The sequence below is a fragment of the Tigriopus californicus genome, chromosome 3 (genome assembly GCF_007210705.1).
Source record: "Tigriopus californicus strain San Diego chromosome 3, Tcal_SD_v2.1, whole genome shotgun sequence".
Taxonomy (NCBI): domain Eukaryota; kingdom Metazoa; phylum Arthropoda; class Copepoda; order Harpacticoida; family Harpacticidae; genus Tigriopus; species Tigriopus californicus.
This window is the reverse complement of record NC_081442.1, coordinates 1,895,616-1,922,764: the sequence shown is the minus strand read 5'-3', so window position 1 is coordinate 1,922,764 and position 27,149 is coordinate 1,895,616. Positions and strand designations below refer to the sequence as shown.

Genomic DNA, 27,149 nt, shown 5'->3' with positions numbered 1-27,149 from the left:
TTGCCTTCACGATTTCTTAGCAATTTACTTGCCATTTTAGCTTCTTTACTGTGCCATATTTGGGTTTAGATGGCGTATTTTTCTGTTTGTCTATTGGCAATCAATAAAAGAATACGTCGCATTTGATTCCGATTTCTGATTGTCTTAAAGATAATATTTTGCTCAAAGTTCTGGATGCTGCAATAAGGTGAAACCTAGACAATAAAGGTCGAGAAATCAAAGGTACATTATGCAATATGCAAGCTGCAAAAATCAAAACCATCTGGGAAAGTATAATTTGTTTTAATGCCTTACTCTACATCAGACATCCCTTTCGGTTAGAAGTATTCCTTTCCCGTATGCAAAATGAAAAGCAGTATTTTCTCTCATCGTTTAAGGTACACTGAAAGTAATCAATTCATGTCCTATTACTCAAAAGTTTATTTCCCTTGGCAGAAATCAGACATCAGATACCCATCTAGACTTTTCAAATCTATGCACAAAGCGTTAATAGCTACTACCGTACCCTTACTCCAAACTCCATAGACTAAATTGACGACTTGATCGTTATTTCAATCCTTAGCACCAAGTACCAACACTCCAAGAATGCGGCCATGTGGAATACCTCGATGTTGGATATCCTCCCATATCATTGGCATAGCCACAACCATCACCGTCATCTCAGTCGTTGCTTGCGGTACGATGCCGGGCAAGAGAACAGATACAAAATAGAGCATATGAACCAAATTCGTTGACAGAGAGGCGACCAAATCCAAATCCGTTCATTCAAGAGCACTTGGGCTGATCTACTTGGGCATGGTGACGCCCTTTCAAACTCGTTGCTCAGTAAGTTCAGTAAGGGCCACGCAGTCGAAGTGTGTAGTTGCGCTATGTCTGAATCCGACCGTCTTCATATTACACCCTCCTACATTTTGGTCATGGTAGTTAACCACCTAGCATGATAGAAGAGCTGAAGCACTGAACTGCTCGGACAATGTACTGTAGTCGGATGCATTGCGGATATGCTGAATGAACTTGGAAGTCATGTATTAAAAGGTATCTATCGTCTCTATGCTGTTCAAGCAGCAAAGCGGGGGGCCTCATCAATCATTGGATAAATTTAGACCGATGTGCCCAATCTTGCTTAAGAATGAGTTTCAATGATTGCAACGAGTCCTCTCAATCGCAAGGTGGTTGCTAAATGTGGTTGGAATTGTACCAAAGCATGATTTGGGCTACTCGCAAACGGCAAAGTTATGTAATATCGTCGGAGATGGGTTGACGTGCCTGCCTCATACAATCAGTATTATCCAACATGGGTTGATCACCTTTGGCATTTGAAAGAATTTCTCATGCGTTCAGTTCTTCACGATCTTCCAAGACCAACTTCGGCACATTCATTGTCGTTGGCTTCCATTGGAATTCCAACAAAACCGAATTGGAATCATGACATAGTGTCATGTCCAGGAAGAAGGATTTACTTCGCTGCCACTTTATTCATTAATCCTGATGATCTAGATTCATTGGGTGCTACTTCCATCAGAGCATCATCTCTTCGTATTACAATGGATCTTTTCGTGCTAAGAACTAAGTCACGTTAGAGGGATACTTCATTAGTGGCTAACAATGAAATTAGAACAATGGTTTTCCATTTACAGTATTTCAAAAAAAGAGTCCCACTAAATTTTGAAGCAATAAACAAAGTAATGGAACATTACCAAGATGTGTTGGTTAACATATGTACGAGTACATAGTTGAACGTCCATCAATCGTTCTACGGTTTTACTTAAAGTATGAAGGTGACCCAAAATCGAAACGTGAGTTATATCAAAGTAATTCAAATCGTTTTCAAATCGGATTCGGGTCAACTTGCCATGCTCGAATGACAACCAAAGTCCGAATCCTAAGTCCGACGACCAGCTCAAGGTTCTAAATACCCAATACAGCGTGCGATGCACGTTTCTACAGATTTATCTCAAGACTAAACGACATTCAGACCGACGACACAGAGTAGAGGCTGTGGTAGTATTTACTCTAGCTATATATTTTGGCAGATTTTTTAATAGGTCTAAGTGTTTCAGCCAATGTTCAGATGCTCTACGTACAATGGAGTTTTGATTTCCAAAGGCAATTGTTCGTCAAAGCATGCAATCAACTTGTATAACTTATGACTAAAAAACAATTAACATTTTCTGTAAGCTGTTTTTTTTAAATAGATATGTGCCACATTGCTGCCAGGTTTATCGGAACAGACGGTTTTGATTTGCGATGTTTGGCATTAAAGCTCATCCAAAACTCAAACCCTTCAGGGCTCCAGGGCTAGATTTTAAAGCCAACTATGATAATAATGTAATAATATTATTAAAATAATGTTTCATCTTTTTTCTAGATAATGGTTGGTGGATTTTTGGCATTAATCTAGATTTTGTGCCTCAACTCCTGTAAACTTGACATTTTTCTCTTTATCCAATGTTGGTCAGATCCTTTTTCTAAGTACGGAATAGTTGATCGCCAAATTGGCACGGGAATTTTAAAGCAATGCGAAAGCAATGTTAATGAATTTCTGATGAAAGAAACTAAGATTATACTTTGTGTATCGTAACAATTGGAATTATACAAATTCTAAACTTTTAAATATAGCGCAATTCTCGTTGTAAGCCAGTGTACCTAAATCATAGATGGCATAAGTCATCTAATTGTGCTACTTTAAAAAAATGGCGTTTTCAAAAGCAGCAGTATTCATACTAGAGCTTTAGGCCATCAAGTACGAATAAAATCGACTTTTAACTTTTCGCTACTTACAGCACAAAATTTGGTGAAAAACGTAAAAAAGCGGACTATCTTACTCGCTTAATGCTAACTTTTTGTGTCCTGATGTAAGCCCGATCCGAGTGCCATTTTTTTTTAGTCTCAGCACGGTCGAAACACAAAATTAGGTTTTTGAATGGAAGAAAAACATCAAGTTTAAAAAAAAATATGTGAAATTTGGCGCGCAAATGAACATATCCATTACCTAAATATCAAGTGTAAACGAATACACTTTACCATCTCAATGAGCCCTAACAATTAATAATCAACTATTCATTATCATTCCCTATGAACTATGCCCAACTCACCGTGACTGATTCCAAATAATAGACACCCTGACCAAATCCCATTGAACTGGCCACCATATTTTAGGATTTTGGCGCGCGGGCTTCGGAACTTCAGAAGGAAATGAAGTCAAAGCGTGAGTCGAGGGTTCTTCCAGTGCGTCGCTCTCATCCGTCCCCACTGTATTGCCGTTCTCGACCAAGGAATCCTAGCTTGGGACTGTACTTGATCGTGGCGAAGTGCGCTAAGGATAGTAGCCAAAAAAGACTCCAGACCCCGTAAGAGATCTAAGGAGCCTAAGAGGCGGGATTTGTGTCCGCGGATTGCCAACCAAAGGGCCCCTCTTCCATATACATAATACATACGTACGTACCTTTAGAAGAACTTGGAGGGGAAAGACGAATTCGGAAACGGGAAAGAAAGACCTTTTGGGAGATCAGTGGGTTTGGAGATAGTCTGGCTTGGCAGCTCAAGCCGAACCCATCGCCCAGTTGCATGCGTTGTGAATTCCTGAATGCAGGGCCCTTTTTTAGCGAAAGGTGTTCAACGACTTCATTCTGTGCTTGTATGTGATGTGATGAGTTCTCTAATCTCGGGAACATCAGTGAAGTGTGTTAAAATACGATCTTGAGCAAAAAGAATCCTTACGAAAAGGTAAGATCACTCTTTGTGTTGTGTAAGTCTGTCATTGAATAAGTGACAATCTTGGCAGGCGTGGTTCTTGGTTGGATGAACCCGATGAGGGTTCCATGTGTGCATAGTTATGAAACTGGTTTATTCCATTCTGTGGAGGTGTTTTCTGAAGAGCTGAGTGACCCTGCTTCTCGAACTTGTTTCATTAATAGAACCGCCTTGGGATTGACATGGTATTTTTGTCCTATATTGCGGTTCTTGAATCCCTATTTCGTGCACGTTTCTTTGAGTCTCTCGACTTCATGAGGTTCTTTGTCAGTCCTGTGTACCTTAATAAAGCTTTGGTTGGTGGTGACCTAAGTGGCCGGAGTGGTGATGCAATCTTCCATATGCGTCACAGATCGGAATTAGAAATGCTTGGAGATGAGTAAAAGCGAGAAAATTGGAAAGATAGCCTTGACTCCCTTAGGTGGAGACTGGTGTGCTCACCTTTTTAGCGTTCACTCAACTCAACGGGAGGGCCTTTTGTGTTCTTGCCTCGTTTTTTATGAGCTAAAAAGTGTGGTTCTTTGTCTTGATTAGGTTCACCTGATATTATCATCGGGCATGTCAGCGGAATAGTTGAACATCTATGGCGTTCGGTTGGTTTACCTTGGTTTCCGACTTGGTCGACTCCGAACGGTCCTGAGTGGGAATAAAAACTTCTACCTCTACATTTCTTTTCTTCCTTGTCCTGCGTGTAAACGAAAAGAATCCCGAATTCGGCTGAAATGCATGAGAAAACGTCTCTTTTCTTTTACCATTGTCTTCGAGTCTTGCTAAGCTTGGGAGTCGGAGTTGTACAACAGTATCCAGGCCTACTTGCACTCCGATGAAATTAACCATTACGGAGATTATTGTCTAGCTCGGTAAACAGTTCAAATTTTGTTAGCAGATTTGAAGGACAGGTTTTGATTCAATTCCGGTATAGTTTTTCGGATAGAGGCTAACGCTTTAATCCAGGATTGGCGGACGGATCTCTGAGGTCACGCTGTACACGTCAAAGGAGATCAAATTGCTGACCGTTCGAATGTTTCCAATGAATGTTGTGGTTTGAAGAGATAACCTCCAACCAACATATGGTTTCCACGAGGACTTTTGTTTGCGGAAGATTTGACGCTCCGATGGCCAATTAAAGTGGTTGTTGGACCAAAAATTCGAGCCTCTCTCCATTGTAATAATATGGCCAGATTCATCATCCCTTGATCGCTCCGCAAATACTACAACAGAGGATCCCATGATCACCTGACTGATGCGTGAGCTTCCTGTGACTCAATGCTTGAAATGTGTAACAAGACAATTACCAATAAGATTCGTCATCCGACGTTCCTTGGAAGCGAAACCTCATTGGGTGTTCTTAAAATATATCGATGATATACATAGATTCCAATGAGTCACACCTATTTCAAAGGACATGAGCTACAGAGGGCCTCATGACTTTTTGAGTGCAAATATCAGGACGCCTCCAGACAGACAGATGCCATTAGAAAGCCCAAGGGACTCCAAATTTAGCTCTCGCCGTCGTAAAACTCCTCATTCCATTTGGTGCGGGTCTCTAAAGCTGTCTGAGGAAATGACTCTCAAGGGACGCATATCTCATAATCCACCCTCATGTCTGACCCCACCTTTTGTTCATAAGCCATTAGGCATCCTCCCACGACTCCCACTACGTCTCGTGACCCTGGTCAGGGTCGCCTTAATCATTTTTCCTGCATGGGATTAAAAGGTCATTTGAAATGTCAAGAAGCGTCGAGAGTTTTAGGGATGCAAGGTCAGGCATTTGGGAATGGATTAGCCAAGAGCCAATAGGCATCCCTGATCTTTCCTAATTGAAAGAAAGCTTTGGCTTTATGGGTCTCAATCCATTTGGTTTTACGAGACACTTTGTGCAACGACCTTCGAGGAATTTCTCTAATCTCATGTCCCATGGCAATAAGGACAGATTGGGTGCTCCCCATCAGTTATTAGAGGAAGGGAGTTGAAGACAATGACCAAATGTGTCTTTCCTAAAATGAACTGCTTCGGTTTCGATCAGATTGTCAAAGATCGGATAGTTCTCCCCTAATAATTGGAATGGGCCCTGAAATGTCGTGATCGTTTTTGAGTCGTAAATCTCGTTCAAAAGACTTGGGGTTGGATGGAGGAGGAATTAAGGAAGGATTAACGGGATGCCATCATCTCCCCTAGTCAAAAAAATGGGAATCACTGTCGCCCTATAACAAACGTCAAAACACCCGATGAGTCGGAAAGATTGGAAAAAATCAAGGCCATGTTGTCACAATAGCTCAAAAGCATCTCTCGAAGCAGATTGGAAGTGTCCTGCCAAACCTGTTCAAGAGTAATTCCAAGTGATGTATGTGGTCATGCCATTCCAGATCTCTGAAAGTTTCGATCGATTGACGATTAGGGCCTGGATATGGAAGGAATGCGCATTACTCAACAAATGAAGGAACCGGGGTTGATTCCTTGATTGTTAGACATAACTAGTCCGGACTTCCGTTTTGACGATTCATTCCAAGAAAAGCTTTATCTCGGTCTAAAACAGGCGTCAAAAATGGATTGTGGTGGAACGAATTGAGATTCTGAATGCTCGCCTAACTCAATATATGTTGTTTGAGCCGCGAGATACATTTTGACAATGGCCAATGCAAAAAATGTCTCGGATCACCCGTCACTTAAAATTGAAAAATAGCACACTTAATTATTGCCAGAAGCAGATTCAGTCATCTGGATTTAAGTTGTTGGTTAAATAACCGTTGGCTTTCAATAGAAGTTGATGATTAGCCATGAAACCTTTGTAAAGCCTGAAGAGGAACGCAATGATGATGATCATGTTGTTGTTCATCTCATTTAAAATTATGACTGTGCTCTTGGTATTTTGTCTTTTGTCCGTCTTTCAAATCGGAATGATAGCTAACAACCATGAAACTTCATTTAGCACAAGAGACAGAGAGATCCTGAAACCTCAATTCGTGGATATTCTTCTCGTGATTCTGCAAGCCATGACGGAATGAACCGCAACAAACGTCAACCTCATCCTCATCCTCACCATAATCTTCAATATGATCTATTGCAATGTTATACTTTGTCAACTTCCATTCGTTTGGGTCGCTTTTCACGCCAATGGACTTTGGGGCACGTCATTAGTTTGGACTTTAAGCTGTCTTTCAAGGGTTTTCCTCCTTCGAGTCTGACCTTGAATCCCCTCGTTAGTCTTCTAAAGGCCGCCACCCACTCCTAGGCCAACAGCCCGGCTACACGACCTTGAGGCCAAAAATATCTCGAGAACCCATTTCCATCTAATGACAAATGACCAAAAGAAATCCCCCGTTAAAGCAGATACGAGTTCGTTCGAAATTTGACAGTTTCTGTCATGCGTGTTGATGATTGTTCATAGTAATGAACAATTGAATTTTGAGAGGGAAAAAGTTGATTGTTATCATTTCTAGCTTGATTTTGGTTACTGATGATGTCGTTAACATCTGCCACGAATGTGGCTCGTGTTCTTGAAGAGCCATTTTGCATGACATTTCAGACAACATGGCAAATCATCTTCCTTGCGCTGATCTCATTTGTTTGTCGTGCATTAATAAGCCAAATATTTCCGTCCACCAAGTCCCATTAGGCTTGAATGCCGTTGTTCATCTTTCATTAGAGCTTCCTCATTACATGACACGTTGGTTTGAGGTGTTACCAAAAGTCACAACACACTCGTCGTTAGTGCAAATCTAAAGTAAGATCATGGAATGTATTCATTTTCATACGAACGTCATAGTTCTTTTGTATTTTGTGGTTACGACATAGTTAATACTCGGTTGAACAAGTTTAACCTCAAAAATGAAGTATGTATCCGCTTCGAAGAATTTAAACGAGTCCATATTCTGTAGAAATAATAGACAAACGAGTCCGAAGCTTTTCTCTAGCCAAGCTATAATCATGTCGATTGAAAGTGCCTAGCAATACTAATGACCCTTGGTCCTCTTTATGGCTTCTTTTATTAGAATTCTAAAATAGTTGGCCGTTCTTCCCCTTTCGAAATCTGCATGTGTTCAGTCCTAGCCATTGATTTTGGGATTCATAGAGCATGTGAGTGTATTTCAGGACTACAAATGAGTTCATTAAAGCCCTGAAAAGAATGTGACCTCCATCCGGGTTGATGCAAATCATCTCCCAATTCTTGTTATTCAATTGAGAATCCCACGAACCGAGCTGAGAGGGATCAACTCCTAGAATTAGGCCAGGTTCATTGAATGATGCTCTTTCATAATCTGAATAAGAATAGGACTCGAATATAGGCGGCAAGATGTCCCGACTAATTCGTACCAGAAGCACTTTCAATGTCAATTAGAGCAGGTGCTTGAAGGTGTTGTTGAACTTCCTCGAGGTGAATCATCTGGAAGATATTTGTTTAATGCATGTCAGGGGTTGCATATTTTGCAATAGCATTTAGTGTCCTGCAAATGTAAAATAAATGGTACTTGATGTTATAGCACTCCCAAGAACCATTCCATCAGTGGACTGACAGGTTAAGAACGGAATTCGGCAGTTGTAATATTTTCAACCTATCCTGTTTTTCGTGATCATAATGGTGGGGTTGTAGCTAAGAAATTGTGAGCCAATTCTCAACCCAATCAAATGTGGGCATCAAGTGTCGTGGAAAGTATTAGAGGGGTGGGTGTTACTAGGCATGCCAAAATCCTGGCATGATTTTATCATTCCTATCCTTCGAGTGGTTGCTTGCATTAGAAATAACCATATACATCTGGGTATTTTTCCCCAATGTAGCATCATACGCTCTTGTTTTAAAAAAAAATTACATTGAAACTGATTTATGACCATTCTAACTTTAAGTCTTCACCTTTTGATGTTATGATTCACAATTAAAGTTCTAACTTGACGTTGTATTGGTTCTATAGGTAAGCCAGAACTTCCCGACCACCAATAACTAGCCACAGCTACCCTACCTGACAACTAACTGGATAATGCATTAGCTACCAATTTGAGATAAGAGTATTCTGATGACGTCTTGATAAAAAAATGTCATTCACATAAGCCTCCTCTATCCAGAATAATAAGTTGAAATCTCAGCGGCACTAAGGTAGAGACTGTTTGGTTCAATTCCATATCAAGATTGTCCAAGGCTTTTGTAAGGCCAATCCTTTAACATAAACAGAATGAATAATGCTCTTTGTCTCCAACCATCCTCTAAAGAATTGATTAGATAGAAAAATCCTAAGGATTGAAATCTTAAGAAAATGGTGAAACCGCCAACTGAAAAAATATCACTTTTTGGTGCACCATCTTATTGAATCCCATTCCTCAGATCCAATCCTTGGAATGACCTTGTTTTCAGCAAGATAAACACTCTGGTTGGTTTGCACTCCCTTGGCAATCAATATGAGAGGAGATTTTACACTGTCATTTGTAATGACACCACCCCATGCCACTATGAGTGTAGGATGAGGTCTATCAATACTTTTCTCATCGATAGATATTATGCTGATGAGTTTTTACCCAATCTCTACCATTAATATGATAATAACATAGCATCATGGTAAAATAAGACAAGATGTTGACTCTCTCATATGGAACTTAATTGTCTTCAACAAAAACCTAAATCTCCATATTCACTTCTGGATTGTGGCCTTAGCTTGTTATTGAAGGAACATTCCCAAAGATTGTAATGAGACATCTCTTGGTTATCCTTCACAAGTTTGTGAAGTGAATTTGGTAGTATTTCTTGGTGAAATGTCCGTTCTTAGCTGGAGTTTCTTATATGTCTGAGAATTCAGTTCGATTCTTTTCTTCTTTTGAGGTATCCATATGGATGTAGGACAGTCCGTTTTACCATTGGTCTCATTAAAGCTTCGAATTGTGTCATGAACCATCAAAATGGCATAATGAGCTAAAAAACGAGGGAAGTTTATTCTTATGACCACACTAGTCTCCTTAAACAATATGAAGGAGAAAAGGCTCGATTTTGAAGTTGTATCGGAAATTGAAAGGCTTTTAAATCATAGTTAAGAACTTTTGGCTGGCCCGGTAAGCAACGCAGTTTTTAGCCCCGTCTTTTATCATTTTTTTTTGTCAAATCTCATGCTTTTACTTGTGCTTCAAATGAGAAATGCAAAAGCTCTTTACAGAGGTTCTTGGTGTCACTCGTTTGAGCAAAGACGTCATTCTTTTAATTGGTTTCCGGAAATGTTGGGTAGTACTTCTTCTTCATTCATCCTGTATTTCCTGTCGAAAAGATTGGTAGAACTCATTAAATGATTTTAACCTTTCATTCTTCGATACTTCATATCAGATATGACGCGCTCAATTGTAAAACTCCTTGGTGTTGCCATTGCTCGATATTCCGTATGATATTTTTAGCCAAGAAATCATAACAATTATCAATGCAGTGCGATTTAATGGGCATGAGCAATATGTTTTTCAGACAATCAAATTCTAGCACTTAATAAGCCCAATATATGAATTGATTGTCCACGCAGTTGCTCCGTATTGTCCACTAATGAGGATCAATCAGTGGCCGCAATGGAACCACATGTTTGTCTATGATCAATAGAAAAAATCGATCCCCTGACGCTCGAAATGCTATCCGTTAGATTCCGTTTGGTGGAAATTCCGGCTCAATTGTGTGGACTAAAGATTGATTGGGGCTAAATATCAGAAAATGCCAAGTTACCATGTTTGACGATCTTCCATTGTCCGATTAGTTCAAATCTGGTTCCGAAAGATCATTGCATGGAAAAAGGAAGCTCGATTACAGCTTCGTCTCACTCGTTCCTTGTCTCGCACTTCTTCAATTCATTCATGTTCGTACACAAACAAGGAGGCGTGACGAGAAGCCTTGACGCGTTTATCCGAGGGACATCTTCATTCCAACAATCCTCATTTGTTCCCGGCCGAAATTTTGACGTTGATATTGAAATCTGAAATTGTAGTTCGCCACCAAGGCTTCCACGTCTTCGGCCGAGACCATTAAGGTGGCAAAGAAAGATTCGTTTAAGTGCGATGAACTTGAACGTCGGTCTGACATTAAGGGCGGGGGAAGCGGGAACGACAAAATGTATCTAGCGAAGAAATTCTTTGATCGAGTTCAAACCAAGGTCGAAACAGGCCCCGAGGCATTGTTTTTGTAGTTCGTTGTTACCTGTCGGTATACGACCATTTACTTGAAGCCGTTGCTGATCAGTCAGTCAAGGTTGTGTCAATTTATCAATGTAGATAGAGGCATGAAGTTTCCAAACGAGGAAGAGGCTTCAAATTACGCAGGCGAATTAAAGTCATCTGACGAACGGTTCTGTGGCGAAGGGTAAAAACATCAAGCATTAGACATGCCATCTACATGCAAAATATATAGATATATAGAACGCTCGTCTGGGGGTTGAAGGAATTCATAAAGGAATCCTGCCCAATAAAAATGACGTTCTTTAAAATGTACCAAACGCCACATTTCGAGGGGAGGGGGGGGCTGTTTGACAGCTTCCCGATTCTCTTCCACCAAGGAATGAGGTGACCGTGGAAACCCCAATCAGTATCTCGTACTGAAGCTCATGCGAGGTGCACGCAACAATCTCCTTGAGGAATTGTTGGCTCGGGAATGCTCTGAAACCCACGGGTTTGCCTTTAACCACATCGAGGAAGCTGGCGATGAAACTGAAACCAGTCCCAGTCGTTGCTGGTTGCTGGTTGTTGGGGCAATGGGCTGGGTCTCCTCCCTTCGCCCTCTCAGTTTCCCCATCCGAAGGTGTTGTCTACCTGAATGGTTCCGGAGTGACCTTGTAGGAACAGACTCCAGCAACTCGGGATCTCACTTGTGGAGCTCGGGTGGTGTGGTCATCCATATATCCGATGCCAAAAAATTGTAGTCCTCTCAAAGCCCAACCTGTTTCTGGCTTCCAAACCTGTGAACACTACGTGAGATGGCGGTTTTGGAGGGCCTGAAACGATATCAAGATCTTGGGAATGACGCGCGAATTGACCCAGATGGTTCGAGTGTATATACTGAAGTGTTGATTAACCGGAGGGTCATTATTTCATTAAATGTATTGCCACTGGCATTGGTTGTGGTCACATTCATTAGCTTGTAAGGGAGGATGAGCTAATTTCTGAAATATTGCCTTTTTTATACTGCTATTTTTGGGTATGTAGCCACTTGTGAATAAGAGCAGCCTTGAAATGTAACGAATATATTGAAGACGACCTAATTTAGGTTTTATGCCTCGACTTACCGACGAATCTTACTTAAAAATAGCCTCCTCTTAGGTCCTCGGTACACACACAATCAAGCAGAAGACCCTTTATCTTGTTTATCTGCTTCAAGGACTACCAACAAAGATACTAAGGAAAGGGCTGGAGAATTTTGGCCAACGATCACATACACTTCTCCGATTTAGCTTCAACTGACCTTAAATGTCAACCCGTTAACTTTGTCCGATGATTTACGTTGCAGCCATTTTGGTCTTTCAAATGGAAGGGTGACCAGAAGCTGAAGAGTTTTCAAGATCGGGAAATTTTCCTAAAATTGAAACTTGAACTTGAATATTTTAGCAAGATCGTACTCCTTCGACTTCATTTTTGCATTTGGTGCCGGCCAGTCATTTTGTTTTATGGCGAAGTTTTGACCGTTTTTGACGTCTCCTGGGTTCAAAGTGTGACCAGAAGCTGATCTTTCTGAAGATTAAGAGGCGTATTTGACGCATATTTAGTGGGAGGACATTAAGGTTCCACAGACCGTTGTCTGTGGAACAAATGATCATTTGGCAAAAGATGGCTTGGATTTTTCTTAACCGTCCAGTTTAGACAAAAAATGGACGATACTGCGTACAAATTCCGTTTTTCTTAGCCGTGCCCCCCCCTTCAATACTTGGCATCGTACAAGCTGGAAAACCACACGGGCGAATATGATTTTCGATAAGATCGGTATCTTGTTAGTCTTTCAATTCGCCGGAATTCAATTAAATGAAAAGTTTGAAACAAATGGTACTAAAGGTATTTATTTGACAAAAATTCGTGAATGTGGAATTGCCTATCTCCCATGTTGAAATTAAAGTCTTGCTTGCTCCCAAGCATAAAACCAAAAAAATCCCCCAAAACAGGGATTCAATTTGGGTGCGGACCGAATAATTCAATCTGAATAACGTACTACTGATATTACGATGAATTAGCCAGACTTGGAGTCTCTGACATGCCTCGAATTGATCTCCCCAAAGATGACTATTCTTTATCCTATTGCTCTAATCTTTTGGACATTGAAGCATTGTAAACTTGGGCTAAAAACCCCCGAACCTTTTTCAAATCATTTTAGGATGAGCTAGACGAATGGCAGGTTATTGTGGAAGGTCAACGTTTGGGTTATCGTACAAACCTGGCCCAACATATTCCACATAAGAACGTCTTCCTGTCCGTTTTTATTCCAATAAGAGTGTCAGACATAAAACCGTTTATGCCAGGAAATATCTTATTGAAAAAATACGGTACTCGATCGAACCATCAATAAACAATACATCTGGATGAAACAAAAAAAAATCCTTAATGCTAAGCTCCATTCGAAGAGGACACTAGTACATCAAGGATTGCTGAATTTCGTCTCTCATCCGGACTCGTAATTTGGCGTAGGATCGAGTTTTTCCTCGGGAGTTTGGCCCCGGGAAAGGTCACGATTTCAACTTGTCAATTCACCTGAAGGCGAATCTGTATTACTGCCCTCTATCTTCTCCTCCACCTTTTTGGTCGGTAGGAATATAGGTCGACATGATCTGCCTGTTCGATTTGTATTCAAATTTCCCAGACATGAAGTTCATCTACCCTGTCTCAATGAATGGTATTTCGTGCTGTTCAAAAACTATACGCCTACTCCGCTTCTTTTTTGATCTGCTTGGCGTTCAAAAGAAGTCGAGCATACCGCAGTCCGATGAAATAGATTCAGTTCATTTGGAAGTTCTTTCCTGGATTGTCAAGGGTGCATTAGCCCAAATTGGTTCATTCTCAAGGCCACTCTCATTAGGATGTGTGGATTCAATAATGCTTCACGCACTTGAAGGCATATAACTCTCTTGTTGCAACAATGGAGGAAGTCCGAAGTAACCCATTACTCTTCCTAAAATGAGCCATGAAGCACCACAAAGAATATGGCAATGTTCGCCAATGTGTTTTGGAATCAATTTTCGTTTGATCTTCATTCTTGCGATATATCTTGCCGTGACCACGAGACAACAAAACCCATGGCTAATGTTTTGCAAGATTTTTATGTTTGATTATTTAGTGTCTCGGGAGCGGAGAAGGAAGTGTGTACACGGGAAAAATGTCTACAATGGAGGGAGTGATACTGGAATTGCAAATCACCTCGTCACTTGAGCATGAGGTAAATGTCATCCATCCATACTTCAATGGAAGGTGGACAATTGGAAAAACATCATCCTGGTTCGTGGTTGAGACGAGCTTGGATGGTTTGGCTTCATGTCCAACGGATTGTTCGGTAATCGGTGTGAAAAATGCAACTACCATCTCGCCGACTCGATTGGCACTAGTATGAAGTGCATCCCTACAGATACAGTGAAGAAAAATGAGTTGTTAAGATTAGCGGGATCACATTTAAAAATGCCCACTCACCGTGGTAAAAACCACGTAATGGCTAACTGTATTCACTTCCGCAAGTTCTGGAGGCAAACAGATAGTTTCCTGGATCGCTCACTTTTCTTGTGTACGAATGTCATCGGTTTGATTACTCGTATGTTAACATTCAGTTGAGCAATACAATGAGACTGATTTTGTATGTCTATTTGATTTCAGGAAAGCTGTCGGACTTCAACAAAGTAGGATTCGGCTTGATCTTGCTTGGTGCATGCACATAGAACCGATATCAATTAGGAATGGGTCTCGGAAGAGGTCTCGGAACAGACATGGAGGGCTGTGGCAAATGTGTCAAATGGTCCCTATTCATCATAAATTTTCTCATATTTGTAAGTATGCAAGGGGGGAGACCAACCCAGAAGGATTAAGAATTGCATAAGATTACGAGTATCCTGTCAGTCAAGTCACTTTTCACTGCTCACAATGTTGGAAGGGCCGAGGCCAATTGTCCGTCAAAGTGATGGCCATGGCGAAAAGTTACATGATCAATGGTGCATTTCTTGCCTATGCCACGCGGCTCTCGTCTTCACCTGCCAAGTTATTGTGCATTTCCATGATCATTATGTGGACAATGACACGTTAATCTCAAGTGATGCTTTGATACTCGACTCCTGGGGCCATTTGTTATTAAAGCATGTCCAGCAGAATCGGTCAGTACGTAATTGGAAACAGGAAAACATTTAGATATCATGTAATGGCGCTATTCAACTACATATGGTACCAGTCGGTGGAATCGTAGTCAGACAAAGACGAAGGAGTAACGTTTTTAGAGACTGTCTTTGTATCCAAATTGCCGAGATGTAACCATGCAAAGTTTTGTGCCAAGTTGATGCTGCGAATTGTCTCAAGATAAGCTTCATTAAGGCCATGTGTCATAAATTTAACCCCCCCTCCCCTTCTATTAACAGCCCTGAGCATCAATAGTAACTGTAACGTAGTCCAGAACAACAAAGCGCGATGAGGAATTTTTGACGTCAGATGCGTCAGAAGGTGTTTCCGAGTTCATTGTGGTCAACATCAGGCCTGTCGATGCACCGGGGAGTGCAATCAATTGGCCGATTCCCTTGTCCCAATGTGCTCCGTTTTAATCTAAGCCTGTGCGGTAGTTTGATTTTGGGCGTTGTTTTGTTTTTTTTCAGTTGGGCGGCCTTGTTGTACTAGCAGTTGGAATTTGGACGCTGGCCGACAAGGCATACATAGAGCGCCTGCTGCGGAATGACCTGTTCATTTCGTCTGCTTATATCCTCATCATCGCGGGATGCATCATTGTTGTCATCAGCTTCTTGGGCTGTTTTGGAGCCATGAAAGAGGTCAAATGTATGCTGTTGACCTATTTTATCTTCCTTTTCCTGATGTTTGTTGTCCTCTTGATTGGTGGAGTCCTGGGATATGTGTTTCGGAATCAGGTTGAAGACAACTTGAGACCTGAGATGAAACACACCATTGAAGAGTATGATCCTGGCAACTTGAATGATCCAATCACCACTGCCTGGGATGATACCCAAAGAAATGTGAGATGAACTTTCTCCTTTTTTTAACACCTTTGGTAAGGGAAGAAGAGGGCATCAAGTTATACAGCTTTTTGCTTTCCAGTTGCAATGCTGTGGAATGGGGCTGACAAATATGGAAGATGAGCCTTGGATGGCTTGGAAGATGAACTCTCGCATCAATCCAACTGCCTTAGATGGCATGGTCCCTGCTAGCTGTTGTCGCTTGGATGACTTTGGTCAGGTCATGAATTGCACAGAAGACAATCCAGTGCAAATTGAAAAGATCTATCAAGTGGATTGCTTTACCCGGGGCCTCTCATTTGTCAAAGGCCATGCCATGTATCTTGGTGGAGTGGCATTTGGTATCTCATTTTTTATGGTAGGTTTGGTTCAAAAGTCATTCAAAAATCAACCGTTTCAAATGCTTTTGAATGCAGCATTGATTGTCATTATCAATATTGAATTGGAAGTAACCAAGTTATATTCTTTACTTTCAGGTCCTTGGCATGATCTTCTCGTTTGCTTTATTCAAGTTGATAGAGTAAAAGACCCTTGGGATCGCCACATGGTTGGGATACTATAGCATTATTTGGCAGAATAGCAAACTAGCCATCCTCATTTTTTGCATGTTTTTCATTCAGTGACTTAGTTGATTGTGATTCTTGTCTCAATTAATTGACTTGAGTTTTCATCTGTGATAAACCATATATTTCCATTTTAATAACTTGTATTCACACAACATTTTATTCTAAGTTGCAAGAAAAGCGTTAATTACAACACTTACTTGCTGATACTTATGAGTTCATGCAAGATTCCAATGGGGTGATATTTTTTTGAGTAATCCAGCTCTGGCCTGCTGCTCGATAGTCAAGTGCAATACCATAATTACCAACATACTTGCTCCTCCCCTTCGGAACCTGAACTCCTCGTTTCAAGACGCAACTTGATATTGTCGGTTTTATCGTTACCGCACACCCTTAGTTTCCGGATGGGGCCTAAACAACTTGGAACTACCACATGACACACCCACCCACTCTAAAGTACATTGTAGTACCAGATTTGATTCGCATAATATTGTAATTTTATTTCGAAGAGACCCAAAACTCATTTTGCCCTGATCTTTATTCATGTTTCTTCATTTGGCTGTACATTAATAAGACCCTGAAATACATCATGGATTTTTGAGCTCTCCAGGAACGTTAATAACTTTGTAACCATGGATTCATAGTGTACTGTTTATGGCAAAGCGTTTCACAGCCGAGTTCCTCTAACGTACCAACATCGCCTAATTATCTATTTTTCATGATTCGCTTGAACACATTTGGTGCGAAATTGTCCACGAAAACATCCCGAGACATCGACACGTACTCCTCGAAAGTGATTTTGTCGTCTTTGTTCTTATCGCCAATCTTCACCAAGCCATCAATAAGATTTTCAAGCTGCTTTTGATTGAAACCTAGATTGTGCATATCCGGGGAGATTTTGGAGGCCTCCAAGAGCTCCTGGCGGGACAAATGATCGTTATTGTCTGTATTCATCAACATAAAGGTGATTTGCTCCGAATACCACGGATGTGTCTCGTGGAGCCTGAAAATATAATCATGCGTTAGAGAGGTTTCGAGATGTACAACTTGATTCATCCCAATTCCACCCACCCATAGATAACTTTAATTGGTTTTCTATGCACCCAGCCTATTCGAATGTTTGGCCTAAATTAAGTCATTGCTTCATTGGAGCGTGAAAGAAGGGTCAACCCCGCTTAAACGCGTTTGAAGTGTCAATTTGCATCCCTGCCACTGATACCAGCAAACAAACGCACGTCGCCAAAACCAAGCCAAAAGCACAATATCTTCTTACTTGATGTACTCGTCCATGTCAATGGACCGATCAAAATCGGAATCTGCCACAAGGATGAGTTTTTCGATGGCATTTTGATATCTTTGGTTGTACCAATTGTGCTCGGTGTATCGAATCCAAAGCTCCGATACACTCAAACTTCCACTCTGGTCCAGATCCTTGTCAAAAAACCAACTGATGTTCGGCGAATCCGGTTCGAATCCAACCACTGATCTTGGTTCCACGTCATCGGTTTTCGCCTGGACGGGTAATTGGGGCCAATTAGCGACATCCGCCCAAGATGTTTCTGAAAATTGACATTTCCTCTTGAATTTATCATTTTACAACTATCAAAACCGACCAAAAAGATGTCCGATAATTCGTGGGTCCTGAGGCGAGTTTCTCTTGGAATTCTCCCCTCTTGAGTTAAGCGCTTAGATGTTGAACAGTATGAAAATGTGCTCATTCTTAGCAAAGTCTAAGCCTTAACTCCCGGGGCTAGAGCGTTAAAAAACGGGCCTCTGACTATTGTGTCAGTTGCAGTTTGAAGAACTTCAAATTTCCTGAAATAACACCGCATGAAGTCTACAAGGTCTCCACTCACTTTTACAAACAAATCCTTTCTTTACATTTCGATCCAAAATGCAGTTCTCGTCGAATTCGCAATCGTCATTGAATCCGCAACCCTTCTCGACCGTGCATTGCAGGTCAAATATCAAGCAGTACTTGAGATACAAAGGTAGAAACCAATCCAAAATCTCCGAAGAACTGACATTCAGTCGATCATCCAAGTTCTCTTTGGTGAACAAATTCACAATGGGTGTCAACTCAAATTTGATTGGAATGGGTTTGATGTCTTGTTCCCCCCATTTGGAGAGATCTTCTTCCTCGGGTTTGGCACTGAAAGTTGTGCTAAGGACACGATCCTGATCGAGGTTATCAATATCTGGACAACGCTTCATTTTCATGGACTTCATGGGGTCCTCGGATGTGTCATCGTCCTCATCAGTGGAATCACCTGCAGAACTATCATCCTCAGAATCGGATCCTCCCAGTTTAAAGGACTTGAAAGCATTTTCAGCAGAACAATTGAACAGCCTTTGACGGCCATACTTCAGCCTTTCGTAGTTGGTGTAGAATACGGTGGAGGCCAACTTGGCGCCCATGTAGGCCGAGGACACGTAATGGGTGCCATAATCTCGGATGAACCTCTTGAAGGCTCGCTCTTGGCGGATCGTCGAGTTCTGCTTCTCGAGAAACTTGAGGACCTCGATGAAGGCTGGATGGAAACCGGGAGTCAGAAAATGACTAACATCCACCTAAAATCGCAATAAAACGAAAGAGGGATCAATCTTGCACGGTATTTGTTTTATTTTGGGAATGCGCTTCTTCGCATTAATCGTTGATGGGCTTGGGAGTCGGAAGAATGCAAACCATTTGAACTTGATCGTAAATGAAAGTGATGGCGAACTTGCCACAGGAATTCAATGGAAAAATTTTTTTGATTGTTCCGGGACGCAATTTCAAAGTCCCCATTAGTAGAGAGCGGATTTGAAAGTGATGTTTTGAGCCACAAAATGTCATATTTATGTGATCAAAATAACGAAAAAAAAAATGAAAAGTTATTTCCATTTTTATATGGAACAACATCCCTTTGATAGTTATTGTTGCAAATAGCAAGGCATCATGATTTTTTGAAATAATTTTGCTGATGCTCGTCATAAAATTCAGCCATTGGCATTGCTTCTTGCTCTACAAGTTTTAGTATAACTGAACATACCTTCAACTCTTACAATTGGACGGTAGAAAAAATAACCATCTTTTATGGTTCCAGCCTGATTTTTTTTTTGCTCCTATCAAACCCGGTACACTGAGTTTGTTGTTGATTAATCGATTTTGTACATTTTGGCACAATAGATATTTTTTATATTACAATTGCAAACCAATGATCGTCTTTTCACACCTTCCTTTTTGCTACAGTGGTTAAAATTTGTAAAAGAAAAACACCCTCATGGAAGTGCTATCCAATTCTCTTGTTGGGTGCAGAACTTACTTTTCCGACCTTTTTTCTTAGATGAGAGATCTAATGATATGCAATACTGTTTTAAACTCGAAGAAATTTACAGAAAGAGTCACGAAAACAAGAAAGATACGAAAAATTATTTGAACTTTTATAGATTATGACGCACCATGATTTACAGGGAATTTCATTCCCTTGTACCGGCTGCAAACCCGAGAATCATCGAGAGAGAAAAAACAGATTTATTTGCTATTGGTTGCCACAAAAGACGTTGTTATGGCCGTGCAGAAACGGTCTCAACTGCGCTTACTTTTTGCAAAACTTGCCAGACGACGTGACGATAAAATCCTAGTTTCATTTCGTCTGTACATATGTTGCTCAAATGTCTGACTCTTGTGACTGACTCAAGTCTGAATCTTGTTTAGCGCAAACATATGCACAAATCACCTCCATTTTGCTAGACATGACTGTTCCAAGAACTGTTGGAAAAATCATAAAAGTCACCAATCATTTTGTAATTGATCAAAAAATTGATTTGTTTCGACGATCTAGAAAATGCAATTTGGCCAAGGTTTGACTTTCTCAATTTTCGTTCTTGATTGTCACAAAAGCTAAAATATCAAGTTTGTCATGCGCGCTATCACTTCACACGTTCGTAGTTGTTTCCACTACCAAAGTATGAACATTTCCTCGAATGAAAGTAGACTCCACTAATGTTTATCCCTTACGACCTAAGGGATTTACAGGTTGAGAAATAAACATTCCACTTACATTGGAAGGAGCAATTTTATGGAGAGATCGTGTCACATGAAATAAGCTCTAAGCAATTAGATATTCAAGTTTCTCCAAATACATATCATGTCAACCACAAAGCAAAGTAAAACATATACGAAATTCTCTAGACGAACCATTGACTTCGAGCTCGTGTTGGAATTGATCATTAAGCATCGCTTTCAAATTTCATTTTTTCTCTAGTTTCAAGGCTTTAGAGCGGTCCCAACTAATTTTAGGCCTGTTGTCTCAAGCATCGACTTCTATCAATCAAAATCTAGAAGGCGACTGAATCGATTTGCCGTAAACCAGCACCACAGGGTTCTAACCAGAGAAAAGCTTATGAAAATCCACAAGATTACATCTGCGTGTTTAAAAGTTGTCGGGCCCGTAGTATATCTGTCTGTTAACTTAGGCACCTAAGTGTGGAAAGAGCTGGAAATGAGTTTGTCAAAAAATCCTGCTTGGCTTCTATTTAGCAATAAGGATCATTTGACTTAATTTCTACCCTACTTCTGGTAATGAAGTGTCAAAGTCAAAGCTTTCTTGCACATGTCAAATCGATGACTTTCAATTTTCAATTTGTCACCAAATTTGTATTCGAAGACAATAGCCAAGACAACCAAGCCACGGAAATTGTGATTGAAATGTCTTAGTGTAATTGCGCGCCTAACCCTTTGTGCGATTTCCCAAGTACGAAATCCAGCTTTGTGACTCACCTTATGCGTGATGCATTGAGCTTCCGAGATCACAATGGCTCCGCGAGTCTTGAAGATGAATTGTCGGACAGCCTCATACTCTTTGGTCTTTTGCCAAGCAATTGAAACCACAGGAGGCAATTGGCCTTCATGGCGTCCTCCGTCCTCTTCAGCCTCGATCCCGATATCGAAGCCAAATCCCGCTGATGACGAGACACTGGCAGCCTGCAAAGCAACGTGGTGTTAAAGGTGTTCATACTCGGTACACGTGAAAGAGAGGCATTAAATGTAAATTTGATTTATAAGTCATGCATAACATGTGTTGACGGAGGTCCGGTTACCGCTATTCGCTGAAGTGGCCTTGTTCTTTGCTTTTGGCCAACGGTTCTTTGGCAATTTCTTCTCGGATCATCTGGTGAGAATAGCATTTTGATGAGAAAAGAGCAGGTTGGGGTGAATTAGGCTTTTCAACGCGCTGAATAACGCCCTCTATCTCTTATTGTCAGATATTATTCTTTTGCCTAAGGAGTCGCTAGATCTTGGCATAAGTACCAGCAAATCTAATCATTTAGCAGATCAAAGTCATGCACCAAATATTCGAAGGAAAACAAGGTTTTCTTTGGACAATTGGATGGAATATCTATTTCCTATTTTGATGCCATAAGTGCTCGTAGTCACAGTTCAAAAATTTGATAGGTCTTTTGGAAGTATTGGTCGTGATTTCATGGTGCCATAATGCTTAAACAAAAAGTAATCCAATGAATCATACACTGACAAAATGTGACATTTAAAGAGCGTACTCTCACGTTTCTGACTTTACTTGTCCGCTGCTAAGTGAGGTAGAAGGTGCTACCGTCACTCAATGAAAGGGAACTCATGGTTCACTCAAATGATGTAAAGCTGAACTTCTTTTTTTGGCATCTTAATTTCCCAAACAAAACACACAAAAAATTATATGACAATAATACTTGCCAAAAACCGTAGTTTCGGCGAAACAATGTGTAGACGGTTCCAGGGTAACTCGACACAGGTAAGGTCAACTCATCGGAGAACACCTATTCTGCTTCATATAATGCTTTTTATTGGACAATAGGTACATCACAGGATACTTTTTAGATATAAATCTTCAATACCTCTTACCAGTAATAAGGGGCCAATTCTGCGTTTATTCTAAATTACTAAACACGTAATATTTCCAAAGGTGAATTGTTACTTTTGCACAAAAAAAACTGTCGAAGTTTTGCTCCTCCTGAAACTTAATGAAAATAAATTAATTGGCTAAAAATCAATGTGACAGGATTCAATGCTAATATCAAAGCTCAAACTTCAAATACATGATGGTTTTTAATACACAAAAGGAGTTATTGTTGGACTTGCGAGATTAAGCGCATCCTTAAAGAGTGTTTTGACCTGGTAGTTGAAACACGACTTTTTTTACTGGAAACGAAAACATGGCTATAAGATCTTTGGCTTGTCTCGAGCAAAGAAAAAGGGTTGCACAAATATTGCTGCATGTAAAAGCATGTAGCGGCCAATTTCCAAAAACTATCCTGATTACAATTGCCTACAAATATAGGTTGCCTTTGCAGAAAGAAAAGATTTTTTCATCTTTTGTATAAAAATACTGGCTTTAGCCTTATCTTAAAAAAAACTCACTTTCCCGAGCCTAGAAATTGATGTATCTTGATCTTATGAGCCGTGTCAAATGGAAAGAGAGGCGGAAAATGTCGAAAAAGAAGATTCTAGAAGCAGAGCTTAAACAAAAGAACTTTAGAAAAAAAGGACAAAAATATACTTTCGTGCAGCTGCCTTTTCGGTGAGCTGGTCAGTCATATCTTTTTAACCTTTTAAAAACTTTCTGCTCAGTCACCCAATTTGCAAATTAGCCTTTTAAAATCGCGATCAGGTTAAGTCCTGGCAAGCAAAGGTGACAATACACGTGCCATCGGCCACTTGTTTGAGCCATCGCTGATATCCTCCTACTCATCTTTTGTCACTAAAGAATGAGTATTTGGCTCTTTTTGCCAATACTGGTCTTGTTTTTGAGTGGATTTGCTATTATTTTGCGCAAAACGCATTTTTATGGGAAGATTTTGCATCTAATCTAGGTACATGTTAGCATTTCTCATTGCTGAACATTTCAAACAATAGACGAGCAAATTTATGCCAAAATTGCGATCTTCAACAACCATGCACATTTTCATGCAATTCTCAGCAAAATGTTGTTCCTCTCCTTTCAGACATGTGATCACGTAATTCTGCATACTCCTATCAGTGCACTGAATTAAAGCTTCCTGACAATGCAATTTCTCTACCTGAAGGAGCAAACCTCCCTGGCATCAACTACCTAATTATACATTAGACCTCTTTAACATTCCTTTTAAATTCATTTAGATCTGTTGGCCAAGAAGCACTTTTAGCAATTAATCAAACCATTTACAAACTAGGAAGAATCCAATCATTTTTATCTCTCCTTGTCAATTTATGTTAAGGCTACCCTCAGTAACAACCGGCGGTTATATTCATCTTCTTTTGCAAATTTCTACCTCCTGCTGCCATCAAGCGGCCATAAATGGCGCAAATTCTATTAAATTATTATTCACTTTTTTGCCATTTATGGCCCTGGCAAGATTTGGCTTTGCTTTCCAAGAAGCACTTTTAGTAATTCATCATGGCATTTGAAGCCCGTGGAGAGGAATAACGGTCAATATGGTTATGAAGGGACTCTAAAGTTTTTCCATTTTTTCGTCAATAGTTATGTCAACAATCGACATTCAAAAATTGCAGCACCAAAATTTTAGGCCTAACTTGGCGGGAAAGGTTTGGTGATTGCAAACAAGTGGCGTTTCCTTGCTTTAGTGTCCCTGGGATATGATTCCAATACTAGAGAGAACATTCCAACCCTGGAAGTTGTTAGTAAGGTCAAGTTTGGATGGAAGTGTAAGCGTACCAATAATTTTGACCTTCCCATTATTCTAGTTGCGCATTTGCGTGTGCGCACACAATGATATGGTCATCTTTTAGTCTTACTTTGATTCTGCCGACGAAACAAAAAGAACTGAATGACAGAGAGCGAAAGTCTGTCAAGTTGTCGAGATCGAATCAAGGGCACCTAAACATTGGGCAATGGCACTAGAAACCCTAAAATGGGCAGTCACTTCTCTCACGCGCATTGAACAGTAACAAACCAAAACCGTCTGGTAATTTCCTACTTTCAATTGGACGACATGAAATGGAAGAACGGAGTCACACGGAGCCGCTGATGGTGCACTCTAATTCCAAGGAGGAAACCAAAAGCAAAAATGACGTAAGCATCTCTCAATCAGACTTAAAAGTTCTTTCTTGCTAACATAATCGAGGCCTAGACTAATTTGGCTCGATCATCTGCACGCACAATTTAGCAGTCCTGTGGCTCTTTATATTTTCTGAGTACTTACTTTTTACTCACTCTTTTCCCCATTTCATTGGCTAGAAGCAATCAATCTGGACCAGTGGAACGTGACCGTGCAAGTTTGGTCGAGAAAATGCATTTCAAAAAGTGAACAAGAAGAGTTCAATTTAAGAAGGCCTATCCGTAAAAGCCTTGAGGCATCTTGGCTCGCCTTGAACCCCAAGCTTACCTTCAGAACCAACCATCGACAAACGCCTTCAGCCAAGACAAATATTAAACCAAGGCCTAAAGGCATGACACAGATCCAAAAAAAACACACGTCCATTAAAAAATGGAGGAAATGTGGTGAACTACCTTTTCGTAGCCTCTCATGTTGGTGGCTCCTCGATTGGTGAATTCCGTATCGCACATTTTGTATTCCCGGGCTGTGATCCCGGATTCTAACACGTAATCCTCGCCATCCTCAAAGGTGGCATTGAAGATCTGCTTGCGCAATCCGGGATCCTCGATGGAAAGAGTGGCGAATGGGTTTCCCTTGGGCAAGTCATAGCCCACCAGAGCACTGGCCATGTTCGGAAATGGGGTCCAATTCTCGTCACACTCGTTCTCATTGGCCAGACAATAGGTCTTGAGGCCACATTGGACCCCATTCAGATTATGCAGGACCATCATGGCCAAAAGTAGGCCATGCACCGCATTCTGATGAGCACTCATTCTGATAGATAACTGGAGGAGCTCGTTCAAGATACTTTCACTCCATGATGATGGTTTAGGAGAATGGTTCTTATTCTTCAAATCGGAGAGACATCTTTACGTACATTTTCTTGCTCTTGAACCGCCAATTAACACTTTGCTTGGTGCTAACATCAAGAAAGAAACTCTCACTGTCCCACTATGTATCTCACTATCTCACAGTCTCATTTTCAATCCGATCATTCGGGACTCCGTCAAGCTTGGATGGTTTCCCCCACATCCATTTGACTATGAATTGTCGTTCTCAACGTTTACGGTGGAACGTATGCCTCATGCAACTTTTGCTCTGGGACCCGAGAATAGATATCGCTTCTCAGGAGCACTGTCAAAGAAATCCAGCGTTTGAAAGTAGGTTTCCTTCAGACGTCGGGAGACTTCAACGAGAAACTGAAATCGAAACTGGTCGACATCCTTACTAGTACTATTACCTATGTACAGTAGAGCCTCACTACTACTTCTCACCGACGACATCAGAGAGGCACTTGAGCCCCCCGCGAATGAGAGCGTGTGTGAGTATGAACGAACGAGAGGAAGAAGGTGGTATTTTCTGAGCTCCCAACTCGTGGTTCATTTGGGAATGAAGCTGAAACTGAAAGCGCTTCCACGGCCATATTTGCCCGTTAACAGGAGGAAGAGCGTGCTGAGGAAAGAAATCTCAAGTAGCATTCTTGAGCACAAAACGAGGCTAAGAGCCTCTTTGTGTCAGGGGTCTGTTATCCTCCGGTTACCTTGGGGGATGGTTCACGAGATCTAGAAAGTCAGAAAGTCAACAGAAATTTATTGTGGGGTTCTGGGAATCCACAACTTAGAGATTTGAGATAGTTGTTTTTGTTTAATTTTGCTTGGAAAAAGTATCGATTTGAAGATAGGTTGGAAGCATAGGTGGTCAATGTTGGATAAAGAGTTTATTGGTTAATCTTTTAAACAACTAAAAAGAGTGCCAATGACCAAATCAACTCAATGAAATGGCGTATCAATGAGTAAACAAACAAAATAAAACATTGTTATTCAAAACACACTTTCATCGTGGAAAACGGTGGCGAAAGTCCATTGAAATGATATTCCTTATGTTTTACTAGGAACATTGAAGATATGAGAGAGCTCTCGTATTGGGAGAGGTTAGAAAGGATGGGATTGTACAGTACTCAGAGAAGGTACGAAAGGTATCTGATATTGTACGTTTTCAAAAGCATTCATGAGCTTTGTCCCAACCCAGGATTTAGGGTCAATTGTAGTGACCATAGAGGCTTAATGTGCGTTTTTAGAGCACCTTTAAGCCCTCAAGGATTCAGGCTAGTTAAAACAATGAAGTCCACATCTCTTCTTTCTCGGGCTCCTTCATTGTTCAATTTGCTGCCCTCAAATATTCGTAGGATTTATGTAGGTGTTGATCCAATAGCAGGATTTAAGTCAGACTTGGACAAGTTTTTCACTAAAATTCCTGATCAACCGTATATTCAAGGATTAGCCAGATCAGCCAACTCTAATTCGTTGGTCAATCAAATGATATATATATATAAATAAAAATTAAGTAGAATGAATAGATTTCTTGTCTTGAACTGCTGGGATTTCAATCCTGGTAGCGGTAAGGAATTCCGCGCAAAAAATGAACCCCAGTGAAAGTGGGCGAATTGTTGAACTCGGCAAACTTGGGCGTTTTGTGGCAGATCATCAGATGGATAAAAAACATTTATTCATTTTTTTGCCGGACTTCCTTACCGCTACCGGGAAGGGGATCCGCAACAGTTCAAGACAAAAACATAATCATTTACTTAACTTCATACAATATCTGATCCACCAACGAATTA

The 27,149-nt window shown here is 40.7% G+C and overlaps 2 protein-coding genes across 3 annotated transcripts; one reads left to right on the top strand and one right to left on the bottom strand.

Annotated features, from left to right (window-relative positions):
• Positions 1 to 3,219: 3,219 nt before the first annotated feature.
• LOC131877598 (CD151 antigen-like) lies at positions 3,220 to 17,063 on the top strand. Of its 2 annotated transcripts, none has more exons than XM_059223309.1 (5): positions 3,220 to 3,437; positions 14,542 to 14,711; positions 15,522 to 15,893; positions 15,976 to 16,251; positions 16,370 to 17,063. In XM_059223309.1, exons 2-5 carry the CDS (start codon positions 14,622 to 14,624, stop codon positions 16,415 to 16,417), a joined length of 786 nt encoding a protein of 261 aa, XP_059079292.1. In that variant the 5' UTR covers positions 3,220 to 3,437; positions 14,542 to 14,621; the 3' UTR covers positions 16,418 to 17,063. The 2 variants fall into 2 exon arrangements, with proteins under 2 accessions (XP_059079292.1, XP_059079291.1); XM_059223308.1 differs by having other exon boundaries at positions 3,222 to 3,726.
• Positions 17,064 to 17,157: 94 nt separating this feature from the next.
• Positions 17,158 to 25,890, bottom strand: LOC131877595 (uncharacterized). The gene is made up of 5 exons (XM_059223305.1): positions 24,943 to 25,890; positions 21,219 to 21,422; positions 18,313 to 19,027; positions 17,730 to 18,015; positions 17,158 to 17,459 (listed from the first exon to the last, which is right to left on the bottom strand). The coding sequence occupies exons 1-5, from the start codon at positions 25,300 to 25,302 to the stop codon at positions 17,162 to 17,164; spliced, it is 1,863 nt and encodes a 620-aa protein (XP_059079288.1). The 5' UTR covers positions 25,303 to 25,890; the 3' UTR covers positions 17,158 to 17,161.
• Between the last annotated feature and the right edge of the window lie 1,259 nt (positions 25,891 to 27,149).